The 15,937-nt window shown below is 43.2% G+C and overlaps 1 protein-coding gene across 1 annotated transcript in view; it reads left to right on the forward strand.

Annotated features, from left to right (window-relative positions):
• The window catches only part of znf804a (zinc finger protein 804A), a 45,841-nt gene extending 30,476 nt beyond the window's left edge, over positions 1–15,365 (forward strand). Inside the window, exons 2-5 of the mRNA XM_058064185.1 lie at positions 6,846–6,950; positions 7,321–7,460; positions 9,085–9,209; positions 11,369–15,365. Of these exons, the coding sequence (XP_057920168.1) occupies positions 6,846–6,950; positions 7,321–7,460; positions 9,085–9,209; positions 11,369–14,130 (3,132 nt within the window). The 3' untranslated portion in view covers positions 14,131–15,365. The remainder of the gene's footprint in view (positions 1–6,845; positions 6,951–7,320; positions 7,461–9,084; positions 9,210–11,368) is intronic.
• Positions 15,366–15,937: the final 572 nt, after the last annotated feature.

The following is a 15,937-nucleotide window of genomic DNA, read 5'->3' on the forward strand; positions in this document are numbered from 1 at the left end:
ACGTTCACGTTCACGTTCACGTTCACGTTCACATTCATATTCATATTCATATTCATATTCATATTCATATTCATATTCATATTCATATTCATATTCATATTCATAGTATCACACTAATAATATTATTCAAATTCATATTCATATTCATGTTCATGTTCATGTTCATGTTCATGTTCATGTTCATGTTCATGCTCATATTCATATTCATATTCATATTCATATTCATATTCATATTCATATTCATATTCATATTCATAGTATCACACTAATAATATTATTCAAATTCATATTCATGTTCATGTTCATGTTCATGTTCATGTTCATGTTCATGTTCATGTTCATGTTCATGTTCATGTTCATATTCATGATATTATTAGCGCGCTATTAATATTCATAATATAGTGGGGTGGTTGGATGAGGTGGTTGGATGAGGGGGTTGGATGAGGGGTGGGGTGAGGTGGATGGGTGGGATGAGGTGGTTGGGTGGGATGAGGCATATTAATAATAAGAAGAATAATAAGAAGAATAATACCTTTTATTTATTGTATTTTATTTTTACCTTTTATTTCACTAGTCTGTGCAGCACTTTGGAAACTCTGTTTATAAAATGTACTACATAAATAAAGTGGATTGGATTGGATTGGATAATATTATGGTTCGATTCATAAAAGAAAGTCAAACTCAAAACCAGCTGGTGGAGCCAACGGAAGAACTCATGCCGCTGTAAAGTCTCATGGACGTCTCATTCAGGAGGTTTTGTGTAATCCTCCTAAATGAAGGACTTCATAAAGTCAAGTAAAGCTCTGTAATTACTTCAACACGTCATTAACGGATCAAGCTGCTGAAACTCGGATCTTAAACCTTCTACATTGTCCTTAGCCAGCTTTAGCTAATTCACCTCATTTCAAACTCATTAAATATATCAATGAATACATATGGAACACTGAATATTCATTCATTCATTCATTTTCTACCGCTTTTTCCTCACAAGGGTCGCGGGGGTGCTGGAGCCTATCCCAGCTGTCTTGGGGCGAGAGGCGGGGTACACCCTGGACTGGTCGCCAGCCAATCACAGGGCACATATAGACAAACAACCATTCACACTCACATTCATACCTATGGACAATTTGGAGTCGCCAATTAACCTAGCATGTTTTTGGAATGTGGGAGGAAACCGGAGTACCCGGAGAAAACCCACGCATGCACGGGGAGAACATGCAAACTCCACACAGAGATGGCCGAGGGTGGAATTGAACCCTGGTAACAATGAATATCATCTGGCTAAATATAAGATAAAATACGTACTTTACAGCAGGGGTCTAAAACTCAATTTACCTGGGGGCCACTGGAGCTAGGGTCTGGGCAAGGCTGGGCCGCATCAGGTTTTCCAAAAAAAAAATGCATTTATTAAAAACAGAAAAATATACAAACTTTTTCAGTGCTTTGGTTCCGATTTTCTACAATAAAAGCTCTGATAAAACATTCCACTGTTATTAAATATCTTAATTTTTATTTTTCTGCACAAAATAAGATGAAAAATAAATAAACAAATCAAGAATAAAGAAAATCAATCAGTAATAAATAAATATAATAATAATAATAAAAGGGCAAATAATAAAAACTTAAGAAACACATATAGTTGGTGGGTAGACAAATTATTTTTTTCAGATTAAAAATGAACAAAGCATTATTAGAGCCCTGTAGACATGACAAAACACGACTATAGTCACATTTATACTCTTTTTATTTACAACATATTGCGCAACTGCAGGGTCTTGAGACACATGCTAACTCGCAAACTAGAGAGCTAGCGACCTAAACGGTAGCCTACAAGTTATTTCCTTTAAACTTAAATAGCCCAAAACTTACCACTTCCACACGAATAGGGAGGATAACTACTAACAGTTATTTAACCTTTAACATGAACATTAATCAAACGTAATCATTTTTTCTGGGTACATGATACCATACAGCATCCATATCAAACTTGCGCGGGCCGCACTAACATTAAACTTTCATATCAAGGCAGGGGCCTCAAACTAGTGTCCTGCGGGCCACATTTGGCCCGCGGGCCACGTGTTTGAGACCACTGCTGTAAAGTATTTTTATCTTATATTTAGCCAGATGATATTCAGTGTTCCAAGTGTAATCTTAACCAATCAAATGAACGCCACTCATCGCCTTTAAGTGCACAGGGCCCACTGGATTGTGCATCAGAAACCACAATGCGCGTCACGCACCACGTAGACCACATCATGGGACACGTAACTGTTCCTGGCAGTTACATTAAACACAGCAGCAGGCTAATCCAGGCATCTTGATTGTTTTCCACCAGCATTCCTGATCCGCATCGCCAAATAGGAGAACCTTTGTTGGTATGTTCTCGGTATCTCGTCCTCATTTTCTTTGCAGAAAGTGAACAGTAAAATAAAAATAAAAAACATTGTCCTTTAGTACTTCTTAAATGAAGTATCCTGTGGATGTTGGTGAATATTTAAACAAGATGTCATTTGTTGGGAAAACCAAACCCTCGACTGAAAGAATCTAAATACTGGATCAGGCTTACATGTGCAATACGTGCCAGAATAGAGATTACCGAGGCATACGGTTCCGTGTTTAAGATTAAGATTGGATGGAGAAAAAAAAGACATCCTGGCAGCACGTTGTCATTAAAGTGAAGAAAGTACAAGCTAGCAGAAAGAAAGACGGTAACCCCGCGGGGGTGAAAGGAAAAAGAAGACGTGTCAGTGAAGGAGTCATTTGTTTCACTTCACAAAGTCCACACATGCGCTCTGGATTCATCCAGACCGCCGAGACATCAAAAATCAAATTAGTTGCAGCCGTCAGCTTTGTTTCATTGACTTTCCGATACATTTGAAGAGTTGAGCAAAATGGAAGCCGGTTGAGTCAAAAAGCAGGTAATTGGCTGCAAATATTCCCAGTAATGACTTCTGTCAGATGTTTTTGTTTTCAGGGGAAGATCAGACAAGACAAGGAAAGCGCAAGCGGAGATCATCAACCAGCCGGATGATTACAGAAGGTTGAGACATCAGTAACAGTGTGAATGTCGGCGGTCGGATTTCAGGTCACTTTGGAATGGAAAACAATTCAGTTTTCCTTCCAAGTCGGCAAGAATGAAAAGTTGACAAGGATTGACTCAGCACTCCTTTGACTTTGCTGTACTCTTCTAGTCCGTTTGAGAGGCGGGGTACACCCCGGACTGGTGGCCAGCCAATCACAGGGCACATATAGACAAACAACCATTCAAACTCACATTCATACCTATGGACAATTTGGAGTCGCTAATTAACCTAGCATGTTTTTGGAATGTGGGAGGAAACCGGAGTACGGAGAGAAAACCACGGGGAGAACATGCAAACTCCACACAGAGATGGCCGAGGGTGGAATTGAACTCGGGTCTCCTAGCTGTGAGGTCTGCGCGCTAACCACTCGACTGCCGTGCAGCCCACAACTAATAATTAATGACATAATATTATAACGTTAGTTGTTAAAATCTGGCAGGAGAATACTTTATTTTTTAATTTTAATTTTAATTTTAATTTTAATTTTAATTTTAATTTTAATTTTAATTTTAATTTTAATTTTAATTTTAATTTTAATTTTTGTCTTTGTCTTAATTTTAATTTTAATTTTAATTTTAATTTTAATTTTAATTTTAATTTTAATTTTAATTTTAATTTTAATTTTAATTTTAATTTTAATTTTAATTTTCATTTTCATTTTCATTTTCATTTTTATTTTTATTTTTATTTTTATTTTTATTTTTATTTTTATTTTTATTTTTATTTTTATTTTTATTTTTATTTTTATTTTTATTTTACTGTTCACTTTCTGCAAAGAAAATGAGGACAACATACCAAGAATATACCAACAAAGGTTCTCCTATTTGGCGATGCGGATCAGGAATGCTGGTGGAAAACAATCAAGATGCCTGGATTAGCCTGCTGCTGTGTTTAATGTAACTGCCGGGAACAGTTACGCGTCCTACTATGTGGTGTACGTGGTACATGACACGCATTGTGGTTTCTGATGCACAGTCCAGTGGGCCCTGTGCACTTAAAGGCCATGAGTGGCATTCATTTGATTGGTTAAGATTACACTTGGCTGTGTTAACGTCACATCTTCTCTCCTTGCGCCACTGGGAGGGATGGAGGCGTGGGTGCGCTCGTGAAAATTGCATGAAAAAAATTCATTAAAATATTTTTTTGGAAAACCTGATGCGGCCCAGCCTTGCCCAGACCTTAGCTCCAGTGGCCCCCAGGTAAATTGAGTTTGAGACCCCTGCAGTAGAGAATGAATGAATGAATGAATGAAGACATTTTTATGCTTTAGGCAATAAATACCAGAAATTTGCTTAAATATGCATATTTTTGGACTTAGCCGTATTCGCGCCCGTGTGCCTCTCGTTCATTCCTCTCGTCTGTCGACCACGTGAGATGCTAATTTCCCTTCATCAGTGATGAAGCGCCCTGTTACGGTGTTGCTTCTCAACAACCCGATACGGCAGCAGATTCTTTGCAATAAAAGTTCCGATTGACTTTGCGATCCGCTTTGCCTTTTCCGAGTTCGGCATCGGTTATTGATATTTATGAACCGACGAATAACCGTCAATGTCCGTATCTGTCTTCATACTTGGAGTATTAATGCATGACAAGAAATGATCCCCTTCAGGATTAAAGTGTACAATAAGACCCGCCGACCGACCAATCACCTTTGTAGAAAATCGACCATGTTAAATAAAAGCTTTTAAACTGCGGCGTATTTAAATCGGAGCGTGTTTTTAGGACATAAAGCCTTTGATTTAATCATGCAAATGGAAATCTTTCTTACGCTAATAGAATAATGCAACATAACTTCTCAGTGAATATAATTATGTCGGCCGGGGGTCGTCACAATCTGGACGTCTCGCTCTGTAATGGCGCCGCCATTCTGTTCTTTGTCTTCATCTATGCCCTGTCACGCCTGCTCGTTATCTGTCTCTGGCCCCTCCCCCTTTCCGTCTCCTAATGACCCTTTCTGCTTTTTAAGAGACATTTAGCACAAACACATACTTCACTGATAGAACCATCATGTACGTTTACTAGTGAGCACACTGTGTGTGTGTTTTGGGGGGGGGGTTGTAAACATGAACTACACTATGGAGAACTTGATATTTATTGAAAATATGTCGCTGAGGATACGGTGTTGTGTGTGCGTGGGGTGTGTGTATGTGTGTGTGTGTGAGAAATAGTAGCAGATGGCGCACACACTCACACAACATGTGTGTTTGTAACATTGTTACTTTGTTGTCATGACCCCCCCGTCTGTAAACATGTTTGAGATCGTTCATCTCACCGTAAAGATCGACTAAATAAATGCAGAACAGATGCATAATACTGTAACCCCCCCCCCCCCCCCCACCCCCCACCCCCCCCATCCAGCATAGTGTGGGGGAGGAATGATCTGCTTTTTCTATGAGTGGAGCAGGACAGTGATAGTAATCTGCCACTGGAACTGCCCATCTGTCGGGACATGATGCTTCTTGCATATGTTGACGTTTTTTTTTTTTTTTTGCTACTTTTGAATATATCATTGATACAAAATTGATCATTGATACATAATTGATTATGTAGCCATAGCGTTTCAGTATGTGGAATCAAACTATAAAATAAATTAAAAAAAATAAAAATGAACAAAAATACAAAAAAAACTTAAACCATAATTAAACCAATAATTAAACCAAAATTTAAAATATTTTTTAAAAACTTGAAAAAAATTATAAAAATTAATTAAATGATTTTTATTAATGAATAAAATAAATTTGCTAAATACAAGGATGAAGAGTCTTGAACCAGTCATGATGTGCTATATATATCACTATATTGACACTTACTATACTATTGTGTTACTACGTATATGACATAAAAAAAATTTAAAAAAAGTTTAAAATTTTTTAAAAACTTTAAAAAAAATTATTAAAATTTACTAAAATAAATTAATAAATAAAATAAATTTGCTAAATACAAGGATGAAGAGTCTTGAACCAGTCATGATATCACTATATTGACAGTTACTATGGTACCCATTATATCATTGTATGATCATATCACCTCGTACTTGACATGACAAACAAAAAAAATTAAAAAATGTAAAACTTAAAAAAGGCGGCACGGCGGTCTGGTGGTTAGTGCGCAGACCTCACAGCTAGGAGACCAGGGTTCGGTCCCCGCCCTCGGCCATCTGTGTGGAGTTTGCATGTTCTCCCCGTGCATGCGTGGGTTTTCTCCGGGTACTCCGGCGAGTGTGAATGGTTGTTTGTCTATATGTGCCCTGTGATTGGCTGGCGACCAGTCCAGGGTGTACCCCGCCTCTCACCCGAAGACAGCTGGGATAGGCCCCGCGACCCTCGTGAGGAAAAAGCGGTAGAAAATGAATGAATGAATGAATAAAATAAATTGATAAATTAATAAATGAAATTAATAAATAAAAATAATAAATACCACCTCGTACTTCGGTATGTGACAAACATAAAAATACAAAAAATACAAAAAAAATATTTAAACTATATTCGGAAAGCAGGAAGTGAACAAATGTAACAGTTACTGATTGTAAAAGTACCAGATGGAGGGGTAGGATTTAATAAGCTTTGCTTCTTCCTACTCCTTTTGGACATGTGGAACTGTGAACTGATTATGGGATGCACTCAATTGTAATCTGATGCATGTTCAAATGAAATAAAACCATTACCATTATTGATACATAATTGATCATGTGGTGATCAGTGACACACCATTGATCATGATGTAGACGGACGACAACAAATGTGTTGATGTTTGTGTGTGCAGGAGGAAGGAGACTCCAGTTTGTATTGCGCGCTGTGCGACAAACAATATGTCCGACACCAACAGTACGACAACCACATCAACTCCTACGACCATCACCATAAGCAGGTGAGCGCATGACCTTCCCGGAGTCACACACACACACACACACACACCTTGTAAAAAGTTGTGTTGTCCTCCTCGTCCATCAGTGTTTGTCTCTGACTGGTCTTTGTGTTTATCTGTTTGTCTGCGATATGAAGCGCCACTATTTTATTGTTGTATTATTATGTGTGAGTGTGTCACTATCTCTGGTGTGCAGACCGCTCAGTGCTGGAATTAAGCTGGACTAAAGCTCACACACACACACACACACACACACACAGAGAGAAAGTGGATAAGCTTTCCTGCTGATAGACAACCACACACACACAGAGAGACACAGCCTTTTTTATTTCGTGGTAATGACGTCATGGTGTGGGTGACCATGTCTCCGTAGCGCCTGAAGGAGCTGAAGCAGCGGGAGTTTTACAGAGCCCTGGCCTGCAGGAGACAGAGGAGGCGCAGGGAGGAGAGGAAGGAGGAGAGGCTGCTGAGGAGGCTTCATCAGCAGCATGAGGAGAAACAAGAACGCGGTTGGTGAGTTAATAATATTGATCTGAATAAGGAGAACATGCAAACTCCACACAGAGATGCCCGAGGGTGGAATCGAACTATGGTCTCCTAGCTGTGTGGCCTGCATGTATTTTCATGGAAATACATCACCATGAAAGTGGAAATAAAAATCATAAAAAGAGAGGCGACACGCCCACTTATATTGGCCACACCCAACTCTCACAACCATGATTAGCTATAAAAATGACGCCATGCTAAAGAATGCTATACGGGTCATGGATTCGATGCGCCGTTACAAACAGAACCATCCATTTTCTATGCCGCTTATCATCACTACATGGGGGTGCTCGAGCCAATCCCAGCTGTCTTCAGGCGAGACTGGTGGCCAGCCAATCACAGGGCACATATAGACAAACAACCATTCACACTCACATTCATACCTATGGACAATTTGGAGTCGCTAATTAACCTAGCATGTTTTGAGATGGCCGAGGGTGGAATTGAGTGAGGTCTGCGCGCTAATAAAATAAATTAATAAATAAAATACATTTCATGATGTGCTATATACTATATCACTATATTGACAGTTACTATGGTACCCATTATGTCATTGGATGGTCATATCACCTTGTACTTCGGTACGTGACAAAAACAAACAAAAAAAAATTTCATTAAAAATTTAAAAATAATTTTTAAATCAAAAAATTTAAAATTTTTAAATCAAAAAATTTAAATTTTTTAAAAAAAAAATGTATTATTAAAAAATAAATAAACCTTAAATAAATAATATAAAATAAAATAAATAACATAAAATATAAAATAAAAACTTAAATTATACTAGAAAGCAGGAAGTGAACAAATGTAACAGTTACTGCTTGTAAAAGTACCAAATGGAGGGGTAGGATTTAATAAGCTTTGCTTCTTCCTACTCCTTTTGGACATGTGGAACTGTGAACTGATTATGTGATGCATTCAATTGTAATCTGATGCATGTTCAAATGAAATAAAACCATTACCATTATGACAGCAGGTTCCCATCATACACATATTGGGGGGGGGGGCAGTCAAAAGTGTTAAGGGTGCTTATTACACTCATATATACCACTTTCGAAATTGTCCATAGGTATGAATGTGAGTGTGAATGGTTGTTTGTCTATATGTGCCCTGTGATTGGCGGGCCACCAGTCCAGGGTGTACCCCGTTTCTCACCTGAAGGCAGCTGGGATAGGTTCCAGCATCCCCCGCGACCCTTAATAAGCGGATAAGCGGTATAAAATTAATAAACGAATGAATGATATTCTATGGTCAAATTCATGGCGGCACTGTTGGCTGACCTCCAACCATATGTGAACATCAAGAACCTGACCTCAGCTGGTGCAGCAGGAATAAAGCGTGGAAAGGTTTTGCAAACACGACATCAAACCCAAACATGTGCTGTACATCATAACAACACAAGCGGAGGTTATCTCTGCGTGGGTGTAGGATGATTCTGGCCAATCAGGAAGCAGAGAAAGTCGCTCGTCGCTGACATTCTGAGTGGCAACAATGGCGTCGTGCTGCTGGCAGGCAGCCAGAGAGAGCCAACCGTGACCAATTTGATTCTTCTTCATCCTCCTCATCCTCTCTCTTTCTCCCCCCCCCTCCATAGCGCTCCGGGTTCCGGGCCCATGTTCCGCTCCACCACCGTGGCAGTCGACCCGGCGAGTCAAAGCAATCGGCACCTAATAGAGAACTGGGCCGACATCCATCCGAGCAGCGGGACTCTGGGGACCAGTAAGAGCTGAGATCCACTTAACACGGCCTCGCTGGATGCTTCCGTACTTGATGAGTGGCTTTGCATGACCACCACCATCCTGCCGCACGTGCTCAGTAGCCACAATCACTCACTTCACCAACTTCTACATGCTTGTCCTCCATGCGTGTCCTCCATCTGGATCTCCATAGTCATATCTGTTGTTAATAATATTAGTGGGGGCAGCGACGGAGAAGGCTCTGTCTCCCCAGGTTCGGAGCTTGGTGTGAAGGGGACGCGGGGGATTGTGTGGATGGAGAAGGTCTGTAATGTATGGAGGGGGTCAGATTGTGGAGAGCTTTGTAGGTGCGGGGACCGGGGTAATGTGTTCACGGGAGCGGGTGGAGCTGAGTTCTGAATATATTGCAGTTTTTTGAGGGTTTTGGATGTTGTACCGTAAAGAATACTGTTGCAGTAGTCCATTCTGGATGTGATAAACGCGTGGATCAGGGATTCAATGGCGGAGAATGACTAATAGTATATGTGCTATACATATCACTATATTGACCGTTACTATGGTACCCATTATGTCATTGGATGCTCATATCACCTCGTACTTTGGTACATGACAAAAAAAATAAAATTAAATAAAACTAAAAAAAAAACTAAACTTAAAATATATTAGGAAAGCAGGAAGTGAACAAATGTGAGGGGTAGGATTTAATAAGCTTTGCTTCGCCCTACCATCTGGTACTTTTACAATCAGTAACTGTTACATTTGTTCACTTCCTGCTTTCTAATATTATTTTTATTATTTTAATATTATATTGAGTTTTTATTTTCTATTATTTTTTAAGGTTTTTATTTTTATTATAATTTTTTTTATCTTTTTTCATTTTTTTTTCATTTTTTTTATGTCACGTACCGAAGTACGAGGTGATATGAGCATCCAATGACATAATGGGTACCATAGTAAGTGTCAATATAGTGATATATATAGCACATCATGACTGGTTCAAGACTCTTCATCCTTGTATTTATTAATTTATTTTATTTATTAATTTATTTTATTAATTTTTATTTTAAAAAATGATTTTTTTTACAATTTTTTTTTTTTAATTTTTTGTCCCTTACCAAAGTACGAGGCAATATGAGCATCCAATATGAGCATTCCACATACTGAAATGCTATGGCTTTTTAACGTAGTCCTAGCATAGAAGTGTTCAAATGTACAAATCATATTTTTCCTCTCTTGTAGAGAAGTATTGGATGACATTTTTAGCTAATTGCTTATTTTTTTAGCCTTATGCATTATTTTAGCTGTTTGAAGATGAACTATATCAGCAAGTTGAAGTATTTGTGATTTTAGAAATAAGGAGTTAGTATGTTCTCTGTAGGCGGCATTATGAATTATCCTTACTGACTTTTTTTGGCAGTACATTTAGATTGCTTTTCCACACAATAAGTAAGATATGCTAGAACCAATAAAAAGTGTGGAGTGATTTATGATTCATGTTCATTCAAGTGTTGAGTTCTTGTATGGGATCTCATGGCTACCATATAAATCGCTCAGAGGGATGAAACAAAAGCTAACAATGAGATGTTTTAGCCGAAACTTCCGTGTGTCAAAACTTGAAAAAGTGAGGAAATAAAACAAAACAAAGCGCATCATCAGTGGGTGGGTTCAAGAAAAAAAACACCGCATGGATAAAGTTATCTTCTTCCCATTTCACAGTTGAGAAAGAAGGAAAAGTTGATTGGAATCGTTGCCTCTCGGAGCGCTTCAAGCACTTTAAACGCGCGCCGCCAATTGAACAGGAGTATTTGGATCGACACATCAGTAAGTGACTCTTCTAAGCGCATCAATCAAGACTCGTAGACAAATGAACATCCGGCAACATGCAGCGCTACAAAATGGATGTTACATATCAAAATAAAACCCACTTTCAAGTAAGCCGCGCATTCATCACGCCGCTTATTTATTCTCAAGTCCATCCCACGCCCATAAATCATATTCTGATGTGTTATGAGCAACAAAAGAGTGATGGTGAGCCGCCAGGATGCTGAATTGATGCACAAGGAGCCTAAAATGATCTCATCCTCTTCTGCATGCTCGCCTCTTCATCTCCATCTTGTCACAATAATTCAGCTTCTTTTTTTGGAAATGTTTTTAATCCCTTGTGTTCTTCTCTCCTCGCAGAACCTCAAACCTCGTTTATCGTTCCTCTGGATGCCGCCATCGGGAGCAGACTCCTGAGCGACACAAGATGGCCGTACGAGCAGCTGGACGTTAGATCTGATGACATCACCAGGAAGAACTCATCTGACACAAAGTTCCCTTGGCATTCCCGTTTCCCGGATGCCACCGACGGCTCCAACGATAAAAGCCCCGTGCCCGGCAGAGGGCGCCCTGTGTGCTTCTCGCTGCCCAAGAGGAGTTGCGTGCTTCTGCATCGGTCGGCCGCCATCTTCATTCAAGCTGCAAGGGGTTCAACGGAGACAACGCAAGAAAGACGCAAAGAATGCGGTGATGCTGTGACGAAGACGAAAACCCTAAGCCCTGAGACTCAGACACAGGGTCAGGGACTCGGGACCGGGCCCCAGGATGGTGGAGACCAACCAACAGACGGCAGGGAACCTGGAACTGAAGACACTGGTGAAGTTGGTACAGAAACCCAAGTTGGTACTGGAGCTGAAGACGGTAGTGGAAGAAGTGCAGCTTCTCGTCATGGGACCAGTGGGCTACTAGTACCGCCTTCTGACAGCGGCGATGGCGGTGAAACCTCAGATCCTTCGCACGTTGCCGAACCTCTTCAACAACTTCAACCCAAAGACTTCTGGAACCGTGAAAAACAATCCGCTTGCTCTCCTCCGAGTCGCCCCGAAGAACCGTTCTGTCCCGTGTTGAGCAGAGACGGAAGCCGCGTCCTCCTGTGGCCCTCGGAGATGGTCAGCTACACCAAGACGTCGCCATCGCTCTCCTTCGGCGTCAACCCGCTGCTGTACGACTTCCGAGCCCACAGCAGGCCCAGAGGGGACGAGGCTGAAGCGAGAGCGGGGGAGAGAATAAAGCCATCAGTGATCAAACAAGCCGACTGCCAACACAGGCGAGGAGACGCGGGGGGAGGCGGGGAGGTGAAGTTAGATGAAAGACAGGACGAGGATGAAGGAGGACAGGCGGGAAATCCTTTGGAAGTTGCAGGCCGATGCAAAGGCGGTGGCACAGTTCCGGATGGCGATAATAGCGCTTTCAAATTCGCCTCCGCGGATTGCCACTTCACGAAACCGGGGAAGAGAAGGAGGCGGAAGAGGAGAGGAGGGGTGAGGAGGGGTATGAGGAAGAGGGGGAGGAGGAAAAGAGGAGAGGAGATAAACAGTAAAAAGCGGAAAAGAGGGGGGCGGGGGATAATAACGGCTCTCGGTGAGAATCAGATTGCCAAGCGTAAAAAAGATGGCGCTGAAACAGAGGAGCGGCGGGAAAAGCGGCCATTAAGGCGTCTTCGGCTGCTCGGAGGCCCCAAAAACCGAACGAGGGGGGAGGAGAGACGGATGAGAGGAGATGAAACCCGGGGCGAGGCGGCCGACAGAGCGGAGCTATTAAGCCATCTTCCCCCGAATCGGTGTAATCGCTGGAAGCAGCTGAGCGATGCGCAGGTGAACACGGGGGCCGGGTGGCATCAATCCCAGCAATCAGCCTGCGGGTGGGGTCCCCGGCTCACAAAGCCCCTCTGCGGGGGTGCCTCATGTAACATGGCGATTAGTCCCTCCCTTGGTTCTGCTGCACAGACGCCGCCACGCTGCTCCGCAATTACGGAGACGGGACGCAGACATCAAGCGGGATACGAGGAAAGGCGGGAAGATGAGGAGCGGGAGATAAGAGCTCAGGAATCAAACGTGTGTGAGGCGGCGATCAGCCAAATCCGTCGTTCTCCTTGTCGGCGTGGGGAAGCCGCATGTGATCCAGCGATTAGCCCGGCCCCGCTTTCCTTCAGAGACACAGCTGGCGCTCAAAGACAAACGTCGGCAGCGGGACATCGTCTCACGTTTGAGTCATGCTGCGCCGTACAAAAGACAGGAAGTGAGGTGAGTCGCGGATCAGACACACGAACCTTAGAGGCCACTCCGCAGGAAGTGGGAGCGGCGCCCGTCAGCAGCAAGAGGAAGTTGATGGAATGTGGCGAAGCGACGGCACGGAAGCAATCCAAAGGAGAACAAAGACAAGCGTGTCACACATGTGACACCGCATGGGTGGGTGGGGCCAACCGCAAGGAGGCGGAGTCAAACCTCCTGCCACCTGATAGGACAAAGCAAAGTCACCTTCAAACCCGCCAAGACGGCGACGACCCGGGTCAGGTCATCTCGAGGGGACCGGATCATCAAACCCGGGGCGAAAATGTCCAACGCATTCATGACCGTGAACGCCACCCACCTGTTGACACGCCCCCTGATGACATCACGCCACAAATGGACGGGCGTGAACCTAGTCACAGGGACGCCGTCATGCCTCCTATTGGCCACCATGTGGCGGCGGATGTTGTCACAACAAAGGAGGACCGACAAACGAGGAGGAGGTCCCGTCTGCAACGTAGCTTCCCCCCGGGGCACCGCCCCCTCCGGGCTCCTCCTCTTCTCATCCCGCCCTCCACCTCCTCCTCGTTCTCCTTCCATCACACCATCATCCAACACCATCTCTCTCTTCTGCCGCCCCCCGTCCCCATCCCCTCGTACCCGCATCTCCTGCCACATTTTGCCCCCTACCCCCTCAGCTTGAACCCCCCTCCTGGTCCTCCACCACCACCGCCCATGCCGCCCTCTTTCTATGCCCCACCTCCTGTCCGTCTCCTGGATGTGACGGCCGCGTATCCCCTGGCGACGGAGTTTCATCCCATGCTGAATCACCACCCCCCGCCTTTGTTGGCCCCCTCCCACCCTGCAGCCCTGCCATTGCAGGTGTTGTTCTAAGTAAGACCAGAGTGCTTCGAATGCGGTTCGAATCCCGTTTCCTGCATGGCGGTTCGGGTTAAAAGCAGAGAGGAATGTTGAACATGTGACACAATAAAGATCTTTCTTAATTATGTTCATCAGCGGCTCCTAATGAGTGTCAGGTGCTGAAGCGCAGCTGCGCTCCTTCAGCGCCGCCGCCGCCGCCGCACTCCAATCAGTTCACGATTTAAAGCAGCACGTGTCGGACTTTTAAAGCCAAACCTCTCCCATGAGTGGAAATGTTTGGAGTTGCGTGAACGTCTTCTTGGTGCACCACAGGTTCTTAATTAAGGAGGGGGTCACGGATATCCGACATCAGGAACGTGATGGGATCAACGGAAGAATCACAATGGCCCCGCCCATCTGTTCATCATCCTCCAGGAAGGAGGAAGTAGTCTGCTCGCCAAAGTGAAAAGGTCATGCCCGTGTTGATGGTAGTCGCCACACACAAATTAGCCGTCCACTATACGCTAGGTGGATAATGCTTCCGAAACATTTGGGAATACGCATCAAATTCCATAGTCGGCCTGCAAAGACAAGTTGACAAGGATGATGAGTCTGAAGGGCCGATACTGCGATGCAGCAGATGTTGCCATGGAGTCCATACTCGGGGGGCGGAAGGGGCAGTTTTAGCCTATGCATGGCGTACAGTAGCGTATATAAGCAGTATAGAATACGCGTAAGAATCCTACATTACTGCTCTATAATGCTGTGAATACGCATGCTAATAATAATGACGCCCTGCATTAAACGGTACCGTGATCAAACTTCAGCTAGCTAAATTTCAGCTAGATGTTCAATATGAAAGTGTAAGCACTGACAACGTCTTTGGCCCCGTGGTGGCTTATTTTTTGCAACCACACTTCATAATAAAAGCACAGTGAGAGAGTACATGGCAGACAGACTACTTTGTTATCTGTAGGAAACATTTTTCATAAAAACTCAATCATACCAAAATGAAAGAGTTTGACTGTACACATATAAATATTATATTAAATATATATAGTATTTATATATAGTATTGGTAAATGAATAGCTCTCAGTGTCAAAGTCAAGGCAGGATGTCATTAGTCAGTGTACCTAGTACCCAGTACCTAGTACCCAGTACCCAGTACCTAGTACCCAGTACCCAGTACCTAGTACCCAGTACCTAGTACCCAGTACCCAGTACCTAGTACCCAGTACCCAGTACCCAGTACCCAGTACCCAGTACCTAGTACCCAGTACCTAGTACCTAGTACCCAGTACCTAGTACCCAGTACCTAGTACCCAGTACCTAGTACCTAGTTCCTGGTATCCAATACTTGGTACCTAGTACCTGGTACCCAGTACCTAGTACCTTGTACCTAGTACCTAGTACCTAGTACCTAGTACCTAGTACCTGGTACCTGGTACCTGGTACCTGGTAACCACTACCTAGTACCTAGTACCTAGTACCTAGTACCTAGTACCTAGTACCTAGTACCTAGTACCTAGTACCTGGTACCCAGTACCTAGTACCTGGTACCCAGTACCTGGTACCTGGTGCCCGTTACCTCGTACCTAGTAACCTTCCTGGTATCCAATACTTGGTACCTAGTACCTGGTACCCAGTACCTAGTACCTTGTACCTAGTACCTAGTACCTAGTACCTAGTACCTAGTACCTGGTACCTGGTACCTGGTACCTGGTAACCACTACCTAGTACCTAGTACCTAGTACCTAGTACCTAGTACCTGGTACCCAGTACCTAGTACCTGGTACCCAGTACCTGGTGCCCGTTACCTCGTACCTAGTACCTAGTACC

The sequence above is a fragment of the Doryrhamphus excisus genome, chromosome 2 (assembly GCF_030265055.1).
Source record: "Doryrhamphus excisus isolate RoL2022-K1 chromosome 2, RoL_Dexc_1.0, whole genome shotgun sequence".
Classification (NCBI taxonomy): Eukaryota; Metazoa; Chordata; class Actinopteri; order Syngnathiformes; family Syngnathidae; genus Doryrhamphus; species Doryrhamphus excisus.